The sequence below is a fragment of the Rhinopithecus bieti genome, unplaced genomic scaffold (genome assembly GCF_001698545.2).
Source record: "Rhinopithecus bieti isolate Rb0 unplaced genomic scaffold, ASM169854v2 scaffold_566, whole genome shotgun sequence".
NCBI lineage: Eukaryota > Metazoa > Chordata > Mammalia > Primates > Cercopithecidae > Rhinopithecus > Rhinopithecus bieti.
The window spans coordinates 3,477,914-3,500,676 of NW_016803334.1; the positions used below are offsets into that span (position 1 = coordinate 3,477,914).

The following is a 22,763-nucleotide window of genomic DNA, read 5'->3' on the forward strand; positions in this document are numbered from 1 at the left end:
CAAACAACCCCATCAAAAAGTGGGGAAAGGATATGAACAGACATTTCTCAAAAGAAGATATTCATACAGCCAACAGACACATGAAAAAATGCTCATCATCACTCGCCATCAGAGAAATGCAAATCAAAACCACAATGAGATACCATCTCACACCAGTTAGAATGGCAATCATTAAGAAGTCAGGAAACAACAGGTGTTGGAGAGGATGTGGAGAAATAGGAACACTTTTACACTGTTGGTGGGATTGTAAACTAGTTCAACCATTATGGAAAACAGTATGGCAATTCCTCAAGGATCTAGAACTAGATGTACCATATGACTAAGTCTTAATAGTAGATTCAGTAAAAAAATAAATTTTATTTTATTTTTTTTTTATCAAAAACAGTAGTGGTATTGTTGGCAAATATGTGAACGGATGATTAAAGGAGCTAATGCTTGGTTTTGTATGGTAAAGAATACAGCAAATAGGAGGTAAAAGAAGTTGAGAAGGCGTGGAAAATATTTGTATGTGTCTGTGTGTGCACTTTGTAAGTGTTAATCAAACCTGTTCTTCTTCTTAAGCTTCCTGAACATGTTTTCATTAGTTGCTATAGAAAGGAAACAAAATAGATGGTTATATAACTCACTAATTCCTTTTTTTAATGGAGTAGGATGATTTTCTCTCATTGATTGATTTATTGACAGAAGCTTCCAAATAATATTCTTGTCTTTTTAGTATCTACTGTTCGTTTAAGTAAGCACTCTCATGGCTAGTTTGCAGTGGTGGAAACTGCCAGAAAGCCATAAAACGTTCACGCTGGAGGTTACTTTAAGGATGATATAGTAACAGCAGATGAGAAAACCAACATTGATAGAATTATGTTCCTGAAGGTCACACATCTGTATGGTGGTCTAGATTCTGAAGATCATTCATCCTCTCCTACTTGTAGCAGTGCTCCTAAACCATTATGTATTATCAGAGTTTTGGACGTATTTTAAAGCAATAACATCTCATTCTCTTTTTAGGTAGTTATTACTAGTAAAAGCGGAGAGACCTTGTATCGTATTTCACCATGGGCGAAGTATGTGGTTCGTGAAGGTGCTAATGTGAATTATGATTGGCTACACTGGGATCCAGAACACTCATATGAAGTGAGAACAACAAATCTTTAAATAAATTATTGTTCCAATACTTCTAGGAAAGTTAATTTTTACTTTTATAGCTTTTATAGTAATGTTCAATGCTTCTCCTCACTGACAGTTGAGTATTTCACATCATAGTATTCCTCTTACACTGTGCGTGTATCAGTCTGTCTTCTGTAGCCAATAACATATAGAAGCTAGTTTTTGTGTAGTCTGTTTTTGAGGTTAAGGAAAACAGAATACTAAATTGCTTTATGCTAATCTGTAAGGGATACTGTGTTTTTTGTTTTTTTTTTAAACTACAATTTCTGATTTATCAGAGACTCTTTAGTGATTTCTCAGTGTCATGGGTTTGAATTGTCCTTAGAAACATGGAATAGGGAAGACCATCTCATGAATGTATTAACTAGGGTAATTTTTACCGCCATATTATTGACAAGTGTTCTGTGTATGTTTGAACTCACTTTCTGTCCTTTAAATCATTGGAGTTTGTTGATATATACTTTGCATTAGATAATTACGTCTGTATTTCGTGGATCTTACATTTTCTCTGAGGCCTAAGCTCAAAAAAAAAATCTTTACTCAATGATAAGGCATAAGTTATTACATGATTTATCTTTTAAAATAGGTCCACTAACAGGACTATAAGGACTTTTTCCTAAAATAAAATTTAGTGAGTGTAGCCGGTGCCTTTTATATGTGAGAATAGTTCCAAGTGTTTAAGTATATTCACCACTTTTTAAAAATATACTTAATCAGGTAGTATCATACCTGAATTCCTGGTTTAATTCTGTATGTAATTTATATTCTGTAGTTTAAGCATTCCAGACCAAAGAAGCCACGAAGTCTAAGAATTTATGAATCTCATGTGGGAATTTCTTCCCATGAAGGAAAAGTAGCTTCTTATAAACATTTTACGTGCAATGTACTACCAAGAATCAAAGACCTTGGTAAGTAATAACTGTGATTTTTATTCAGATAAAATTTTAATGAGTCTGTTCTCTTATTAGAAAAGCTAATTACAAGTGTCTCTTTTTTGTGTTAGGAGATTAAATATGTAATAGAAATACATTTTATTTTAGGCTTCTCAAATTGCCCTGTAATAGTGATAGCATAGAAAAGAGAAATGGAATAAGATAGAGCATAAGAATTAAAGATATTATTCCAATTTCAATTTTAAGTAATGTGAACGGATGACTTCCAAAATTATAGATAAATATGTAAGCATAATTACTTTTTTACTGGAGGAAAAGTTTATCAATTTAAGTGATCATTGATTATAGCCTGTTCATTTTAGTCTGTTAAGGAAAAAAATCTTGTATTTGTAATGTGCCTGGAACTCATTTTGTATCAGAGTTATTTTATATAGCCCCTGCCTGGATGACTTATTTAACAAACATTTATAGAATATCTATGTGAGACACATTTTGCTAGATATTCATATATTGAACTGTACTGGCACAGATCCTGTCTTCATAACAAGCAGGAGAGTGAATAATATATTGCTGAATTATTGATTCAGTGTGTTTTAAATCTGTTGTTTTTATAGGTAATGCTATTTAAAATAATTTGACAGTATATTTAACACCTGCTTCAGTGGCTAGGCAGGAAGATAAAGCACATTTAATTATACTACTTCTGCTAGGGAGTCCAAATTTTGGCTAGAAGAAAGGATGTAAGCCATGGTTAAAGTTTTCAGTTATGTATGGATTATCTGTGATGGTAAAGTCAGGTTCCAGAAACCAAAATTAATTAAATATATAGAATATTTAGTATTAATTATAATTAATAGATATGCTAAATTATTATATTTGAGATATTCTTTTGTATTATGGAGTAATAAATTGCTTATGACCCAGTTCTTGCAGAACGTTCAGCAGCACAAGGATTCTCTTACTCATCTTTGTGTCTGAATTCTCTAGCCTAGTACCTGGAATAAAAGTGAATACAGGAATGATTAATGCCATTAAAATTAAGAATAAAACTATAAATTTGTGCTTGATACAAGATACCAACCCAGAAGAATGAAACTAATCTGATACCTTTGTTTATAAGTACATTTACAAGTATAGTTGCATATTTAAATGAACTGCCATTAAAAATGAACTTATATAAACCTTAAGAAAATTATAAAGCTTGTATGAATTGGACTTTGAGAGCAGAATAAGAATATTTTCTATGTATGTTACAGAACTGTAACTTCCAAAGTAATGAAATCATGTTTGATCATTTTACCAAATTATACTTCAAGAAGAAAACCTATTTTCTTAGCTTTTTTAAGACCAATACTTTTCCCCTGATTACTTGCTTATATTTAAAATATTAGAATTTTTTTAATGTTATGTATTTTTAAAACACAATATCTACTTTTTTGAGTCACTTTATTTACTGTTAGAGCAAAACATATCCAGATGGAGAAAGTAAGGTGATGTGTGTTTGTGCACATACATGCATATTTGCACTTGGAAATAATTTTATAGGTGCAAATTATATAGTGGAAACTAGAAGCATTAATGCTAATTGCATGAAAGCTACCTTGTGGGTGGCTCATGCCTGTAATCCCAGCACTTTGGGAGGTCAAGGCGGTGTGTCACCTGAGGTCAGGAGTTCGAGACCAGCCTGGCCAGCATGGTGAAACCCCATCTCTACTAAAAACAAAAAAAAAAATTAGCCAGGCGTGGTGGCATGCACCTGTAGTCCCAGCCACTCGGGAGGCTGAGGCAGGAGAATTGCCTGGCAGGAGAACTTGGCAGGTGGAAGTTTCAGTGAGCCAAGATCACGCCAGTGCACTGCAGCCCAGGCGACAAAGCGAGACTCCATCTCAAAAAAAAAAAAAAAAAAAGAAAAGAAAAAAAAAGCTACCGCTGAAAATGTGGGTTTGGTGCTATTTCTTATGCTATATGGTAAAAAGGACTGAAATATATAGAAATAAATAGAAAGAGTCAAAATAAAAAGTATATGTCATGCAATTGGTTTTTTTTATTTAGGTTTCATAATCTTCAATATGAATATTACAAATGTAACTGATGTTTAGCATATAGAGATTGCCATCTTTAATATGCTAAAACCAAAATAAGCAAGTTTGCATATTATTTATTGCTTGTTAAAATGAAGGTATATCAAATAGCTAGTCAGAATACAGCTCTGAGAGACTATCCAATGTTGTTAGAAGGTCAAACAAAAAATGTTAAAGTAGTAGAACTTTTCAAGACGATCAAAGCTTCTAGATTGTAAATTTTAATGTATTTGGAATGAGGATGCTTTTTTTCCCCATTACTTTTTTTTTAAATGTGACTTTTAATTTATATTTGACCATTGCCTTACATAGGATACAACTGCATTCAGTTGATGGCAATCATGGAGCATGCTTACTATGCCAGCTTTGGTTACCAAATCACGAGCTTCTTTGCAGCTTCAAGGTAAAATCAAAGACTCATTATGTTCATTTTCATTTTGAGCAAATAATTTAAATAAACAAAATGAAATTTTACATTTTATATAACATTCTGTAACATTTTAGGGTTAACAGAGTTAATAGAAACTGAACGTTTTCTTTTACTAAGGCCATACACTCTCTTCCCATCCAGCCTTAGAAATTGTCCTTGATTTTATGTTGCTGCTCGTGGGATGATTTGTGATATAGAATGTCCAGTTACCTGCTGAAATTGTCACATAGTTGGAGGCCCAAGGTTTAGTCAGAAAATCTTATCCTATGAAAGCCATTCTTGTGAGAGAGCACGTCGTTTTCCGGAAAGAGACTGACTCATCTAGGAAGGTCACTGAAGAGGCCCTTGGTAGGACAACTGCTACTCACAGAAGGACTGCCCTTCCCTCCAGGCGGAAATGGATGGAATATTGTTCTCTGGACAGGGAAGACACCACGGGCTTCCATGCAGTTAACGAGGTGCTGATCTGAATGACCACAGACTGAAGAAGTTCAACGCTCTCAGTGTTGTGGCGTTTGTGACATATGGCATATAGACATTGCTCCCATCATCATTCACACAGACTATTATTTTTTAACTGTAATAAAAGCTAACATGAAAATGACAGGGAGCTATAATCAGAAGTCTGATCAGTTTAGAATAGATCAGAACAAATACTGCAAGTGAGATCTAAAACACAGCTAAGAGTTAACTGGGGAGAGGGGTGAAGTGGGCATAAATAGGTGACATTCCAGGCATAGAAAAAAGACACTGGTTCATTTACCTGTTTCTCTTTATATTAGTTCTCCCTGAATACGTTATCTATAATACTGTCTCCAAATCCTCCACTCCAGTTCTTTCTTGAGCCCCTCCAGGTATGCTGTCTGCCTCTTCACTGCAGTTGCTTTTGTCAAGGGTATTAGTGACCTTCACATTGTTGAGGACAATGGGCAATTCTTAACTTACTTCAACCGTCAGCACCTCTTGGCACAGCTGGTTACTCTCACCTTCTTGAAACCTTTTTCTTTCCCTGGCTTCCAGAATAGCTTAACCTCCTGTTGTTGCTTTTCCCACCTCACTTCTTGCTTACTGTTAATTCCCTTTGCTCCTTCCTCTTTATCTTTATGACCATTATATATTGGACCATTAAATAATGGAACTCAGTACTCGATTCCATTCTCTTCTTCATCTGCATGAAATACGTGGGAGGATCTCATCAAGTCTCATCCAGTTTTGTAGCTTAAATATATGCTATATGTTAACTCCCAAACTTATGTCTCTCTGACCTATGTTATGAACTTCAGAAAGTATATATTTGATGTTGGGGTATCTAATACTTATATCAAACTTCATGTGTCCAAAATTAAATTTCTGATCTTAACTTCAAACTTCCTCCCCCTGCCATCTTCTCTACTGCAGTAAATGACATTTTCATCTTCTAGTTGTTCAAGCTCAAAATCTTGGCATTATACTTGACTTGTCCCTTTCTGTTCCTCCCTACACGCTAGCTATTATAAAATCTAGCCATCTGTAACTTCAAAATAGATCCCAAATCTGGCTGCTTCAGCTGCCCCCACTACCACCACCCATGTCCAACTTGTGATTATCTTCTACCTGGATTGTTTCAATAGCTCTTTGACTGGTCACTCTGTTTTCTCATGCTCTCTTTCCCCTTCTCTTACCTTTGGTCTACCAATTATGGTCAATTTTTCTGCCTGGTGGCCAGAGTAATCATTTAAAAATTAAAGTCAGATCATGTCGCTGTCTTGCTCAGAACCCCTAATAAGTCCCTGTCTCGTTCAGAATAAAAGCAAAAGGCCTTACACTGGTCCCCAAGGCCTCATTTGATGTGCTTCTTGGCTGACTCTTAGAGCTCACCTCTTTTCTTTCTTGATCATTCCAGTTACAGTAACCTGTTTGCTTTTTTTCAAATGCTCTTAGCTCATCCCTACCCCAGTGCCCTGCACCTGTTGTTCCTTTCTGTCTGAATGCTCTTACCCTTAGATATTCTTATGCCCTGCTTCTTACTTTTTTTCTTGCTCAAATATTGCCTTTTCCATGAGCTTTAACTTATGACCCTCTTTAAAATAGCAAACCTTCCCTTCCCACCAGTGGCTTTTCTTTGTTTTCTTTAGGACACTTACTATTATCTGACATTCTATGTATTTTGCTTGTTTGTTGTGTCCCAGTGGGAATGTAAATTCCGTATGGTCAGTGGTGTTTATTTTTTTCACTAGTGTATCTCCAGAACAGAAAATGTCATGGCACATGGTAGATAACTTTAGTAAGTATTTGGCAAACAAATAAAGGAATGAATGAAGGAATGAGTGAATGGCTGAATGGAAAATCTTTAAGGCTGTTTATTATTGACCATGTTGTTCAATGAGTATGAAAATGGATAGGTGGCTGGAATAAAAAGAGGGTGTGGGAGAGTGTCATAAGATAATTAACATTATTGGAAAGAGCCAGTAGATGGTGCAGTAGGCCATGATCAGGACAGTGGTCTTCACTCTGGGATCAATGGGAGCACAAGTATGATTTTTAAGTAGGTGACATGATCTTATTTGTAGTTTAAAAAGATAGCTCTTGCTGCTCAGTGGAGTTGGCTATCAGGAGACTTGCTATATCCTTAGCACCGTACCATATCATAAGGAGCCTGATACTAACAGCTGCTGCCCTCAAGGAGTATATAGTCTAGTGAGGAAGAGAGACAGTAAACAATTGAAGGCAAGGGTGACTATTTAAAGGGCAAAGTTGATGCCATGGATGACTATAACGTCAAAATTTTACACAAGTTAAGAAAGGCCTTCTTCTGTGAGTAATTTTTGTTACCTATTTCATTCAGACTGTGGGGCTACCTTTAACACAAACACACCTGCTTGTGAGCTACCCATCTTATTTACGTGGTGACAAACGTGGCACATTGTCTTGGCCCACTGGTAACTGTGGACATTCTATTTTTGGAGTAAGTGCAGGAGGGATAGCCTCAATCAAGGCACCGTGGATATTCAAAGAAATTCTTGAAGAGTCCCTCAATCTCAGATGTACACACTGAAAGGCATGGGCAAACATGAGAGCAGGAGTGACTTACTTGCAGGTGGAAATCAGAAGCTCTGAGAATAGAGAGGCAGAGTTTTATTATTTACATTCTCAAAATGTTAATTTTGGTTGGGGTATAAATCTACATTTAATAGCCCGATTTAATAATTTGATTTAAATTATTTTCTAACTTAATGGTTTTAAATTTGCTTAATATCAAACATGAAGCAAATCTGAGTTGTATCCAAGTATCATGTCACATGCTGCTTGGATACTTAAAGTATCTAGTATTATGATGGTGAAGCAGTTGATGCACGATCGACCATGTCCTCTAAAGGTGATGTAATCTTGTTTTTGCTGTGTTCTTTATTGTTAGCCGTTATGGAACACCTGAAGAGCTGAAAGAACTGGTAGACACAGCTCATTCCATGGGTATCATAGTCCTCTTAGATGTGGTACACAGCCATGCTTCAAAAAATTCAGCAGATGGATTGAATATGTTTGATGGGACAGATTCCTGTTATTTTCATTCTGGACCTAGAGGGACTCATGATCTTTGGGATAGCAGATTGTTTGCCTACTCCAGGTAGGTACATACAATATAGAAATGTTTTCTGTTGTTGCTGTTTAAGATTAATTTTTAAGAATTTCACTAAATTCATTGTGTGTGTACTCTCTCACTGGTGCTTAATGTTCTTAATTGGATTTACTTTTATTGTACAGGGGATTTTACCTTGTTTTGTATAGCACATGTATTTGTGGTATATTGCATTAAATTTCAATTTTACATATCTTATGCCATGTAAAATATATTGGTTATATGGTCACTTAAAAATTTTGCTGTGAATCATTTTTTTTAATATCTAAAAGGCAACTTTATCAAGCCAGTCTCCTTTTACTAGAGAAATACATTGTTTTAAGTAGGCTATTTTAAAAAATCATACTTCATTGCTTCATATCTTAAAATTACATGCTTTTGATTACAGCTAAATAAATTTATAACTATAAAACAACAGTTACTAGTATATAATATGTATCGTGTATGGTGCCAAGTGTTTTAAATATACTAGCTACCTATTTTATCTTATTTAATCTACACAGCAACTCTACTTACATGTAGTAAACACTATTGTTATAGCCATCTTACAGATAAATAAACTAAGGCTTAGTGTTGAAACCATTTGTTAAGATCAAACAGGTCTCTGACCTCTTCTAACATCTAAGGAGAAGGGTGTTTTAAATAGCTTATGGCAAAATTAAAAGAAAATTAAAAAACCATGAACTTGTGTTTATTATTTATAGTAAGTGAAAAAATGAAAATGTCAAGCGTATTAAAAAGTAGCAAAGTATCAAGTAATGTATAATATATTTCTATAATACATATACATATTTTATAATACATATATGAAATATGTATATGTATTATATACATACTATATATAATTATATACGTATATGTATTTTTGAAAAAAATGAATTTTCTTTCCAGTGTTGCAGCCTACATAAACATAAATATACCTGGAAAATAGGCTATATAGACAAATGTCTCAGCAAATAATTTTATAAAACGAAGAAGTCTCATTTTTCAGCCTAAATTAGATGACTTGCATATGAAGGAAATTCATACGTTGTTTCTGGATATTGTGCATTATTTTATATTTCACAGCCATTCAGGAAACACTCATGCCCGATAAGGCAGTGTAGTAGGTGAGACAAGAAGCAAGATGGTAGAGGGCTCCTGGCCTAGCCTCACTGCGGCACAAACTGATCAATCATTCTTATCCTCAGGCTTTTTATTATAGAAGGAGGCAGAGTTTGGGGGCTAATATAATTTTGCTCATGAAGGTATTTTGCATTCATGTCACCTTTTGAACATTAATTTTTATGCCACAGATTTATAGCAAATAAAAAAGACTAAATCTTCATTAATTCTGTGATAGATTAGGTTGGTGCAAAAGTAATTGTGGTTTTTGTCCTTACTTTTATTGGCAGAAAACTGCAATTACATAACTCTACTAATTACATCATTGAGTAAATCTTATAGAAGTAGAAATTCAATTAATTGAACTCTCTGGTTTATATTTGGATAAATGAGGGTTGACTCTTTTGTAGAAGTGTGCCTTATGAAAGAAATATATTTATTACATAGTTAGATTTTATGTTTTAAAATAATTATTCTGTAGAACTATACCTTAAAAGAAATACATTAAGTGGATGGATTTTATATTATACAACATTTTTATTTTATGCACGTGTTTATCCTAGTGTACCTTGCTGTACCAAAGTGCATTTAAACTTAGCCAATTTTCTAAACAAAAGGGATCATACATCATTGTTTTCCAAAACATTTCTATTACAGAAATTGAGACAAACTCAACATTGTTATTTAATACTTGTCTTCTTTTTTATTGAATTAGCCATTAATCTTTCTCATGTGCATGCTTTTGGTAAATAAAGCATCATGTGGTTTATTTTATTTGTTTTTTTTTTTTCTGCTGTCATATAGGCTTAGTCCTCTGTAAATATAGTTTTATTAAATTGCATTTGTATTATCCTACATGCCATTCTATTTGACCAATATTGAACTTTTCCCATTTTACAGAATTAGTATTTTCTATATAGATTTATACTATTAATGTATTAGGGTTCTCTAGCGGGAGAGAACTAATAGGATATATATATATATATATATGAAGCTATATATATATCAAGGGGAGTTTATGATGAGAACTGACTCATACAATCACAAGGTAAAGTCCCACAGTAGGCCATCTGCAAGCTGAAGAGCCAGGAAGCTAGTCCAATAGTACAGCCTTTAGTCTGTGGTGAAAGTCCCAAGAGTCCAAAAGCTGAGGAACTTGGAATTTGATATTCGAGGACAGGAAGCATCCAGTACAGGAGAAAGATGGATGCTGGAAGACTAAGCTAGTCTAGTTTTTCCACGTTCCTCTGCCTGCTTTTATTCTGGCTGTGCTGGCAGCTGATTAGATGGTGCCCACCCAGATTGAGGGTGGGTCTGCCTTTCCCAGTCACTGACTCAAATGTTAATCTCCTTTGACAACACCCTCACGGACATATCCAGAAACAATACCTTGCATCCTTCAATCCGATCAAGTTGACAGTCAGTATAAACCATCACAATTAACCATCACAATTAGTTATGACATTATTAAACAATATGGATAAAATCCTCCAAAGCCAGTGTATATAAATTCATTTAAACAAACACTTCTTAGCATTCATGATCAAAGTCCTACTTTGCTCTTTTGGTTATTTATTGCTGCTTAATAAACAAGCCAAATATTTAGTGACTTAACAGCAATATTTGCTTTGTTCCCAAACTCACAATTTGGGTATACCTCAGTGTGGACTGCTCTTCTTTTCTTCACCTTGTGTCAGCTGGGGTGGCTCATGTAGGGGACAGGGCATCTGCTTTCAGGATGGTTCACTCACATGGCCTACAGTTGGTGCTGTCAGCTAGGAGCCTAGCCTTGGTTGTGAGATTGAGGACCCTAGCTCCTCTCCTCCTAGCCCACTCCACAGACAACGTGGGCTTTCTCACAAGAGTGACAGTCCCAAAAGACAGGATGTGCAAGCTGCCATTTTATATGGTCTGGGTTTAGAACCTGGCAGAGTGCCATTTCTGCTGAAAGCTACTGGTCAATCACAGTTTCAAGAAAACTTGAAAACTTGTTAGTTTATCTAATAAAACTTGTTAGATATGAACATTTTTGCACATAGCCTTAAAATCCCTTAACACCCTTCCCTTTGAAGGGGCGTTAAGTTATTTTAACCACACACAACAAATATGCCGCTTTACAAATTCAAAAGAGATGTATTGAAATACCTGTTCATGTGGAAATATTATTTACTCAACCATATTTCTCTTATGAGAAATATCAGAGAGTTATGTCTGAAATAGGCAATTTTTTAAAAAAAAATACACCTTTCATTATAAAATAATGCCATTGTAGATAATTAGAAAATGTAAAAAGGCACACAAAATTCAAAATAAAAAACTATATTTAAAAAATGTGAACAGCGTACTTGTATTTAGCTATATGTGAATGCATTTAATGAATATTCCTTACATGCATATAAATACGTAACCCAATCTTCACTTTCACCCTCTTCATAAAATAGCTACTCTGCCTGTAATTTTGAGTTTGTTCCTTATTCAGATGAAATCAGAGACTACAACTTATATTTCATATTTTAAATATGAATATTTGCACCCCTTGCATTTGTCAGGCTGATTAATTTTATAACCCATTGACAAATAGACATAAATATGGCACATGGCTTGCTTAAGACCTAAGCCTCTTCTTTGAAAACTTCTGTCATAATTTTTGAAATGATTATATTTACTGTTTGAAAAAATTGATGTTATAGAATTGCTTCTGTAGAGATACACTACTGATGCTCATTTTATCCTATCTATATGTCACAACCTGTCACCATTTAGAATCTGTGATTCAAGTGCCATCATCAAAGTTATCAGAATTAAATCTCTTACTCTGAGTAATACCAGAGATCCTGACTGTGCTGTTTCATTACCTGCTATGAATAAATTTCCAATCAGGAGCTGCCCATGTTTTAATTTTCTGTCTACTCGGCTGAACTGCCTTCTAGTTTTGCTAAATTAGTAATGACAGTTCATAACAGAGATTGGGTTGTCCTTTATTTGGTAAAGAGAACTTTCTGACAAGTATGTCACCCATAAGTTTCAAGAGTTTCTAGAATTAGTAATAATGAATATAATGTAGTGGCCCCAGTTTTAAATTCTGTTTGCATATTCCTCTGGCACTATATAAATGCACGTTTAAGACAATGAAAATTTGTTAGGTTTAAATAACTATTATGCCATAACCATTACTAGACCTTCAAATGAATATCTTTTGTTTGTTAAATATTTCTTTCAAAGATAAAATACTGACTTCTAAAGGAGATAGCAAAGTAGATCTAATGCTCATGTTTTTCCTCTTTAAACTTATGTTTGGACAGAAAATTAATATAGTTACATTTCATCGGCTTTAGTTCATAATATGGTAACCGTTAGGCTGAAAGATATTCTCTTTTCTTGAGCAACTAGAGTTGTTTTCAGAAACAAAAATGAGTCCAGTTGGCCTTTTTAGGGTCATAAGTATGTGGAATAAAGTACCCTTAGTATAGACACTATATATAATATTTGGGGCTTCTTAACTATGGTAGGCGTTTTCTACAAGTTACAATGTGGAAGGAAATTCAGCCGGTTCTCCCTGCTCAGAGTGGATGTTTGTGTCTGAGGTAATTATTCTATGATACCTTACCATATGGCTTTTCTATGGTTAATTAGAATTGAGGTAGAATGGTAAGCCAGCCATGCATTCCTGAGGTAAACCCTCATGGCCATAGATGCCAGTATTCTAAACAAAATTTTAGCATAATTATATGGGATGTTACATCATGACCAAATCAGTTCTCAATGACAAATATTAATTTGAGGATTATTATGCATCAGTATACTAGCAAATGAGTATATGACACCATCATGATTAGCAAGATTATTTAAAAACTAAGCAACCATGACATGAATGGAAAACTCTAAAATATTTTAAGAAGATTTTAAGCCATGCACTACTTTTGATTTTGTCATTGAATTACAAAAGAACAGTTCACCCAATGACAAAACAAACAAACAAAATACAGAAAAAATAACATACAAAGGAGAAATGTGTACAACTACATTTGAAAACAATTTGGCATTATTTGGTAAAGTTAGAGAGAGATATATACTATGATCCATTAGTCAGTATATATGCTTGGAGCATATGTTTGTCAGAAATTTTGGAAAGATAGAGTTAAAAAAAAATCACTCCTTTCAGAGTACAGTAGGCTCCCCCATTTATCAGTGGTTTTGCTTTCTGTGATTTGAGTTACTCATAGTACTTTAGCCTGAAAATATTAAATGGAAAATTCCAGAAATAATCAGTTCATAAATTTTTGATTAGTTTTCAATGGTAGCCTAATGCTACGTCACAATGAGGTCATTCACCTCACTTCATTTTGTCATGTAGGCATTGTGTCATCTTCATAGCATCGCAAGAATAAGAGTGAGTACAGTACAATATTTTGAGAGAAAGATATTCACATACATTTTATTACAGTATATTGTTATAATTGTTCTATTTTATTAGTTATTGTTAATCTCTTATTGTGCCTAATTTATACATAAAACTTTATCATAGGTGTATATATATGTAAAGACACCGTGTATATAGTGTTTGGTATTATCCATGGTTTCAGGCATCCACTAGCAGTCTTGGACTGTATCTACTAAAAATAAGGGAGAGCTAATGTATTTGTTTTTAATTTCACTGGATAGATTTCAAAGCACTGAATTTTTTTTTTTATAATTGAAGTAATATAGCATCTTTTTAGGCGTATAAACACCTGCCTTATATGCTTTATAGAAACAAATGATGGCTGGACATGGTGGCTCACACCTGTAATCCCGGCATTTTGGGAGGCCAAGGAGGGCGGTCACCTGAGGTTGGGAGTTCGAAACCAGCCTGACCAATATGGAGAAACCCTGTCTCTACAAAATTAGCCGGGTGTGGTGGTGCATGCCTGTAATCCCACCTACTTGGGAGGCTGAGGCAGGAGAATTGCTTGAACCTGGGAGGCAGAGGTTGCAGTGAGCCAAGATTGCACCATTGCACTCCAGCCTGGACAACAACAGCAAAACTCCTTTTCAAAAAAAAAAAAAAAAAGCCGAGAAACAAATGATGAATGATTAAAAGACATTTTGGACATAGTTTAGCAAACAGCTAATTATTCCAAAGGGAGTCAGACAGTAAAAACTAAGCAGTAACTTATAGCCTGTTCTTCATTGAGAATCTTATAATCTCACAGTATGATTGTTAATAACTTTTGAGAGTATTGGGTGTCCCATTAAAAGTCTTCTTTTTTTCTTAGTAGTTTTTCTTTCCCTTTCAGCATTTATTCCTTGTTAAAACCAGAATCTTATTTCAGCTTGATTAAGGAGAACAGTTAAATCTACTACTCTTTCAAATAAAGTAGAGTTAGCTTCAAAATTCAGACAGACTAATTCTCTTCTGTAAAAGAGATTAAGAAAGTTGCTATATCAGTCTAATCTGTCTGGATTTGAGTTTGAATGGTAGAAATATAACTTCTCTCACGGGGTTTATGAGATTACTCAGTCTAGCAGAAAAGTTTCTATTGATGCAGAGTGTAGCACAGGAGTAAGGATTTACCGTCTTTGTATAAACTTGGTTCCTGGTATTATCTGCCTCGTTTATTCCCCACAAGCCTAAAATTTAGGTGCACAGGGATATTTTGAAAGTATCTTGAGTATTTATGTCTGACTCACCTATAACGTTCACCTTCTCAAATTCAGACTTATGCTGAAGTAGGACAGTTCTACTGGGTAGTTTACCTTAAGTTTAAATGCTGCTCATTGCCCTAAAACATCTCTCTGTTTTCTTCTCTTTCGCTTGAAACAGTGGTTGGTGCGTGCTTGTGAAAATGGTCTTAAGGTCCCTATTCAAGTGATTACCATTTAAGTCTGAGAATTATGTGGGATCTATAGTAATAATGGTTTTATGACCTTTTAAAATAAGCAGGTTAAAAGTGGGAAAAAATCAATTTTTCTGTTTTTGTCTGGGTATAACAAAACAGCTTGTTTAAGCATGTCTGTTTTCTACAGAATGGACTAGCAGTTTTGAAGTTATGAAAAGATATTTCATGGTTTTCTAGCTGAATGATTTCCTTAGTGTTATGCTGCAGATAAATAAGTAACTCATGTTATATTGAGCCACTTACTTTCAGAAAATATAGGTATTTCTTATAATTTTGAAAGCTTCCATATATAAGTAATACAAAATTATTCGTCTTTGAGGACCTTATTCCCATTAGCTTAGATTAGTGATCAGGCAGATTTTTATCTAACTTTTCCATTTCCCATCCACATTGTATAATGTTGAATCATCACCAGTGAGTTGTAAATTGGATCTTTGCTCTTCCTTCTGTTTCTTTCACCATATGCAAGAGAAGCCAATAGCCACAGGATTTGCTTCGTTGTCTACTTCTGGGTTTAACTGTCTCCCCAAGATAAGACTTTTACCGTATACCCTTTCAAATTGTATCCATTCAATGCATCAGGAAAACTTGGGGGCAGTTACAGTTACATTTTCTCGTAGTGCTTTAGGAAACAAAACACATGATAGCCAACTTTTCTGAGACTGGAGCTGTGTTCTTAACACCGTGTTAAGAGTAGTGAAGGAGGCCGATGAGCTGTCCAGGTGGGTTCCCCTTGTCTTTGTGAAATTATGATATTCATGATGGTTACTATCTTACGTTCATTCATGCAATTTTGAAGCATTAGGTGCTTTACATGCTTCTCAGACCACTTGATATAAAATAATTCATCCAGTCCCTCCTGTGCTTCCCTGTCACATGTTCCTTCACTAACTTTTCTCCATTGTCTTTCCCACCATGTGACATTTGGAGTAGTTGTTTATTTTTTAATTTTAGTGATATATTTGTTGTTTCCATATTAAATGTGAAAGGAAATTTAATAATTTATTGAGTCTCATGGAATATATTTTATTTGCAGTAAAATACCTGTCCTTTTTCCCTGTCTCTTGATCTCTCTTTCTCTCTCTCTCTCTCTCATAAACTTTTCACCATCATGCTTGCCATGGAGGCGACACTGCAAAGTGATGTGATAGATTCCTGTTCTTTAGTACTGAATATGGTGAAGAAAGCCACACCAGATGTTTTCCCCCCAAATACTAATTACAACATGAATAATAGCAATAATCATGTATACTATATAGAATTAAGATTAATTGATGATTTAATACACAATATAAAGTGGGTGGTTTTAGAATTGGATGATCTTTACCTCTCTGCTCTTGAAACAAACTGCTTACATTTGAGTTTCAGTTTCATGTAGAAAGAACTCATAATGCTATTATTTATGTGCCATAGGGCAGTGGTTCAGACTGCATAAAATCACACAATTGAAAATGTGCAACAAGCTAGAATATAGAATATCATGGAAAGTTTGGAGTTATACTTTCAGAGTTTTACTAAAGGATAAAAGCAGGACTCGCAAGCGAGCGCGGTAACCGAGAGAAGCAGGCCAGGTGGTTCTTACTGGCAACCTGGCAAACGGATCTCCTCCGAGGTGGCTGCCATTCACAAACCATTTGGAATACAATTGTCAGTGGCTTTCATGTTGAGAATGTGCACCCATGGAGCCACATCTTCTAGTTATTTAAGTCAGGAACCCACATTTTATATGAAACCTCCACATGTTAAAATATCATACAATTAGTTTAAAGTGTTCATTCACTGTGCATACCAAAGCAACATACATGCAGGATGGATAAAAACCAGTCACTAAGGCTATGTCTGGGTTTCAAAATGTGCCTTAGGAGACGCACAACGAATCAGATTCTACCAAACTACCAAATAAATTAAGCAGTAAGTCAAATCTAATAAGGACAACTATAACTTCATAGCTTAAATACAGTATTAATACTCAATTTATTTTGTATTAGCAATGATAATTTTATAAACCTCAACTATTAGTATGATATTATCGCTTAGCAAAATTGTGTAACGTCTCCTCGATTTTAAGTAGTAGAGGAATAAACAAAATAAGTGTCATTTAATATCAGGCTCAGTAAAGCAAAATACAAATTTATTAAATAAATCTACATAGTTAAAATTTGGAAACCTGGTTTCTTTTAATGCTTTGCATCTAAGTTGCCATTAATTTGTTTTTTAAAATATAAATATAGATACTGATCTTACAGGGAGTATAGAGAATCGGTATAGGCCTGGGCTCAAGTAGCAGTTCACCACTTACTAGCATGTAACCACAGCCAGATTAATCTTTCTAAGTTTAAGTTTAATTTCCCCCTGTAAAATATTAATAAGATTATAGTTTATCTACCTCATATAATTGTGAAGAGCTCGTTACACACTTCCCCCAGTGTCTCAGTTAGTTGCGGTAATTGTCATTGTCACTATCATCGCAATATCCTTGTCATGATTATCGGTGGTCAGACTTCCTAGCCAGCCTCATTCTCTGAAACACAACTACAAGCATGAAAACAAGTAATAGTATTTTTTTCAGGAGCCAAAACGTGTACCATAATGTTTATGGATATTTGTTCATTGTTGTATCACACTATTTTTAAAAGGATGTCAAGCTGTTTTTTGGTAGAAGGACAAAATTAAGAATAATTGTGGAACTGACCAATTGTGATCAACATCTAACAGTATTGAGAAGTCACTGCTAAAAACAATGGAAGAAAGAGAAAATGCATCAAGGTCAGAAACCAAAATCGAATGCACAGCATTCTAAGGCCACTTAGGTGCAGCGGCAAACAGCTCCGCATAGTGTAATTGTCCCTCTGGGCATCGTTAGACTGCAGTATAGTGTAATAACTGATGATAATGAGTCTGAGTCATTAAAAAAAAACTTCATGTTCAAAATTTCTTTTAAGATGCCAGGAAAAAGCAAAATATATAATCCTTTGGGTATATACCTAGTAATGGGATCGCTGAGTCAAATGGTATTTCTAGTTCTAGATCCTTGAGGAATCGCCACACTGTCTTCCACAATGGTTGAACTAATTTACACTCCCACCAACAGTGTAAAAGCCTTCCTATTTCTCCACATCCTCTCCAGCATCTGTTGTTTCCTGGCTTTTTAATGATCACCTTTCTGACTGGTGTGAGATGGTATCTCATTGTGGTTTTGATTTGCATTTCTCTAATGACCAGTGATGAGCTTTTTTTTTTCCATCTTTATTGGCCACATAAATGTCTTCTTTTGAAAAGTGTCTGTTCCTATCCTTCACCCACTTTTTGATGGGGTTGTTTGTTTTTTTCCTGTAAATTTGTTTAAGTTCCTTATAGATTCTGGATATTAGCTCTTTGTCAGATGGATAGATCATTCTACTATAAAGACACATGCCCACGTATGTTTATTGCAGCACCATTCACAATAACAAAACAAAAACTTGGAACCAACCCAAATGTCCATCAATGTTAGACTGGATAAAGAAAATGTGGCACATACACACCATGGAATACTATGCAGCCATAAAAAAGAGTTAGTTCATATTCTTTACAGGGACGTGGATGAAGCTGGAAGCCATCATTCTCAGCAAACTAACACAGACACAGAAAACCAAACACTGCATGTTCTCACTCATAAGTGGGAGTCAAACAAGGAGAACACATGAGGATAGAGAGGGGAACATCACACACCAGGGCCTGTTGGGGGGTGGGGGACAAGGGCAGGGATAGCATTAGGAGAAATACCTGATGTAGATGACAGGTTGATGGGTATATAAAACCACCAAGGCACATGTATACCTATGTATCAAACCTGCACATTTTGCACATGTATCCCAGAACTTAAAGTATAATTTAAAAAAGTAAAATATAATTTCAAAGTGTTTCCACTAAAAATTTTTATTTTTTATTTATTTATTTATTTTTTTGAGACAGAGCCTTGCTCTGTCGCCAGGCTATAGTGCAGTGGTGCAATCTCGGCTTACTGCAATCTCTGCCTCCCAGGTTCAAGGGATTCTCCTGCCTCAGCCTTCCGAGTACCTGCGACTACAGGTGCACACCACCACAATCGGCTATTTTTTTTTTTTTTTTTTGTATTTTAGTAGAGATGGGGTTTCACCATGTTGACCAGGATAGTTTCGATCTCCTGACCTTGTGATCTGCCCACCTCGGCCTCCCAAATTGCTGGGATTACAGGTGTGAGCCACCATGCCTGGTCATTGTTAAATTTTTAAATGTTGTTTTAGGGATTAAGTTAACGTTACCTGTCTACTGTGTTTTAATGAAGGATTACTGTGTAGATTTTATATGGACTACTTTGTTTCCCTCCAATGTCGAATAAATGAAGCATTCCTCCACTTATGTTTTAAATCTGCAGGTGCCAAAGGCATATTACTAATCAGTTACTGAATTGACTACCTTGCTTATTTTGCATTTTATATCAGGGAATATCTTTTTTTTTTTTTTTTTTTTTTTTCTTTTTAAAGACAGAGTATCCCTCTGTTGCCCAGGCTGGAGTGCAGTGGTGCACAATCATGGCTCATGACAGCCTTGACCTCCCATACCCAAGCAATCCTCCCACCTAAGCCTACTGAGTAGCTAGGACCAATGGCAAATGCCACCATGCCTGGCTAATTATTTTTATTTTTTGTAGAGATGGGGCCTTACTGTGTTCCCCAGGCTGGTCTCTACCTGCATAGCTCAAGTGATCCTCCCACTTCAGCCTCTGAAAGTGCTAGGATTATAGGCATGAGCCATCATGCACAGCCTAGGGAAAGTCTTACATATTTCTTAGGATCCTGTTTTATGATGCTCTTTTCTGAGAGGAAAACAGGATTTTACTCTCAGAACATTTACTCTGAATCAAAATTTTTTGTCTTTTTCAATAATGGAGTTAGGTGAAATTTTTTTCATGTAACGCCTAAGCTATTTTCTATAATATTGACTAGTTTAACTCTATTGATTGTGTGTTTAAAGTATTATTTCAACACGTAATCAGTAGTAAACAAATGTAAAAATCAGTTGAGAAACAAGATATTTTACATATTTTAGAGGTATTAAGTTTTGAAATTTGGTGTATATTTTGCACTTAGAGCACATCTCAATTTGGATGTTAAGTTTTCATCAGAAATACTTGATATGTATTTAATATTCATAATTTTACAGCAAAAAGTTGATTCATCTACCTGAATTATTTCAAACATACTTAAGTTTTGCAGTAATGGAAATGAGTGTCAGTTTTTGAATCTACATCAATATAAAATACAATTAAACATCCAGTTTTCCAGCCTCCCTAGCCAGGTTTCCAGGGCTCAGTAGCCCCATGTGAATTGCATTGAATGACACAAGTATAGCAAGTAGTCTGAAGGCTCTTGCTGTTATGGCTTTGTAATCATTACATTGGGTAAATCTATGTCCATTTATTGAGTTAGGTGGTTATAATAACATTTTATTTTTCAATAAACACTTTTAGTAGCAATAAACTAAAAAAGTATATGTTTTATGAAAAGTACTAGATGTCTCTTTCACAAGAAATTAGACATGTAACTTAAACAAAATAGTGACTAATTATTAATCCATTGCCAAGAATTGCTTTATACAACTCTCAGTAAAATCACCAATTTGTCAGCCAGTCAACACATGTAAGTAATTATTCTGGCTTGTTTTTACCTCTCAAATATGACTCAGGCAGAAGTGAATTAGGATGAATGAATTAGTTGTATAAAATTTAGTTATCCTGGGATTAAGATGAGATAAATAATTTAGCAACATACTCTGTTGTTCATATATACATATATATGCAATTGTTCTTTCTCCTTTATATTTTAAAGGGTAGGCTATTTGCTTAAATAATGGGTAGAATATATAAATATGTGGTGAAATAGACTGTTCAATTGAGTTTTGTCATGAATTTTCAAAGAAGTTTCATTAATTAAATTTTGTAAATATGACATGATCATTTACATAGAGAAAACAATGTTAGCAGTAATGAAGAAACTCATTACTGGCTCTTTGGCATTTTGCCTAACTCTGATCAGAATGTTTGATTTCTATCATTTGCCATTCTTCCACAGTGATCTCATTAATAAATCACTTTTCAGATTTCCCAGAGCTCTTGCTCTCACTGTTAGAGTCCACAAGATTCCATCTAGGGTCTTCTTCATGTTCTTATCTGTATGCTTTTCCTGAGTTCTCCTTCATGTCCATGATATGCATTCTTTCAAGAATTCAGTACCTTTTTGTTGTAGAGACTATGCTGCACCTGGTCACCTTGAAGAAGAGAAAGACATGACCCCTTTTTCAGGAAATGAAAAGTCTAAAGAGGATGATACACAATATGTATGCTAATGCAACCCAGGGTGACATATTGATAGTTGAAGATACATATAGGAGGGCCGCCTGAGTCTGAAAGGGGAGTGGAATTGTCATAAAAGTCTCTGGAACAAATGGCCCCTCCCTATCTCTGATTTGGAGTGGGCAAGTCACGTAAACTCTCTGTGTCGGAGATTCTTCTTTAAAATACTAATTTAAAGGGTGCCTACCTCATGGAGCTATTATAAGATTTAAAAGATTAAAAATATGTGGCCAAGCAATGTGGCTCACTCCTGTAATCCTAGCCTGTTGCCCCCATGCTTTGGAGGCTTAGGTGGGAGGATCACTGGAGGCCAAGAGTTTGAAGTTACAGTGAGGTATGATTGCACCACTGCCCACTGCGTTCCAGCCTGGGTGACAAAGTAGAAATAACAACAACAACAACAGCAAATATATATACAATATATGATTTTCTTATAACAGTTCTTGGCATATTATAAGAATTAGTACTGTTTCTTTTAACTGCCGTGGTTTATTCTAAAATTAGACTTCTCCGTTGAGCTTGAATTGATGTATCATATAAACAACATACATTCATTTAACTGTTACAATTCCTCCCCTCTTTATTTTGCTTCCACATGATTTTTCAAATCCAGGTTCTCTTTCTTACTCCCCACCCTGTGTTAAAAATTCTGTTATTATTCACCTCCACTCTTTGTTCTCTTCCATGTGAGTATGTGTTTTATTATACCAGTTATTGGATTGCGTTATTATTATGTTTAGATTGCTTTTCTCCTTTATACTAAGCCAACAATACAAGTTTCAGCAGGGCAAAGACCATGTTTATCTTGTTTCCCGCTTTATTCCTCAGGACTGGAATGGTGCGTGACACATTTAAACACAGATTTGTTGAATGAATAAATAAATGAATACATTTGTGCTAGTTCTTCCAAATTAGAATATAGATCTTACAATCCTCTTCCTTAAGCAAGTACCTCAGAACCTGCAAGAGAATAGACTGTCAAAAGTTTGTCCAGATGAGTAGAAATGAAGCCCGTTATTTTTTGAAGTAACACTTTTTGAATAGTTTAGGTCCTTTTATACGCAGATATAGAAAATGGTGTTTCACTTCATTCAAGAAGTAACAGTGGCATCCAGGTTTATTATAGCTCTTTGTTCCATTTAACTTCTTTGGGAAAGTGGGAAATAATCCACTAAGGAGGAAAGCTCAGCAGGAAATCAGGAAGTGTAGTACATGAAGGTGTT

At 34.9% G+C, this 22,763-nt stretch overlaps 1 protein-coding gene across 1 annotated transcript in view; it reads left to right on the plus strand.

The window, feature by feature from the left end:
- The window catches only part of GBE1 (1,4-alpha-glucan branching enzyme 1), a 277,716-nt gene that overhangs the window by 112,121 nt on the left and 142,832 nt on the right, over nucleotides 1-22,763 (plus strand). Inside the window, exons 4-7 of the mRNA XM_017875583.1 lie at nucleotides 1,006-1,131; nucleotides 1,937-2,072; nucleotides 4,451-4,541; nucleotides 7,963-8,172. Coding sequence (XP_017731072.1) covers nucleotides 1,006-1,131; nucleotides 1,937-2,072; nucleotides 4,451-4,541; nucleotides 7,963-8,172 — 563 coding nt within the window. The remainder of the gene's footprint in view (nucleotides 1-1,005; nucleotides 1,132-1,936; nucleotides 2,073-4,450; nucleotides 4,542-7,962; nucleotides 8,173-22,763) is intronic.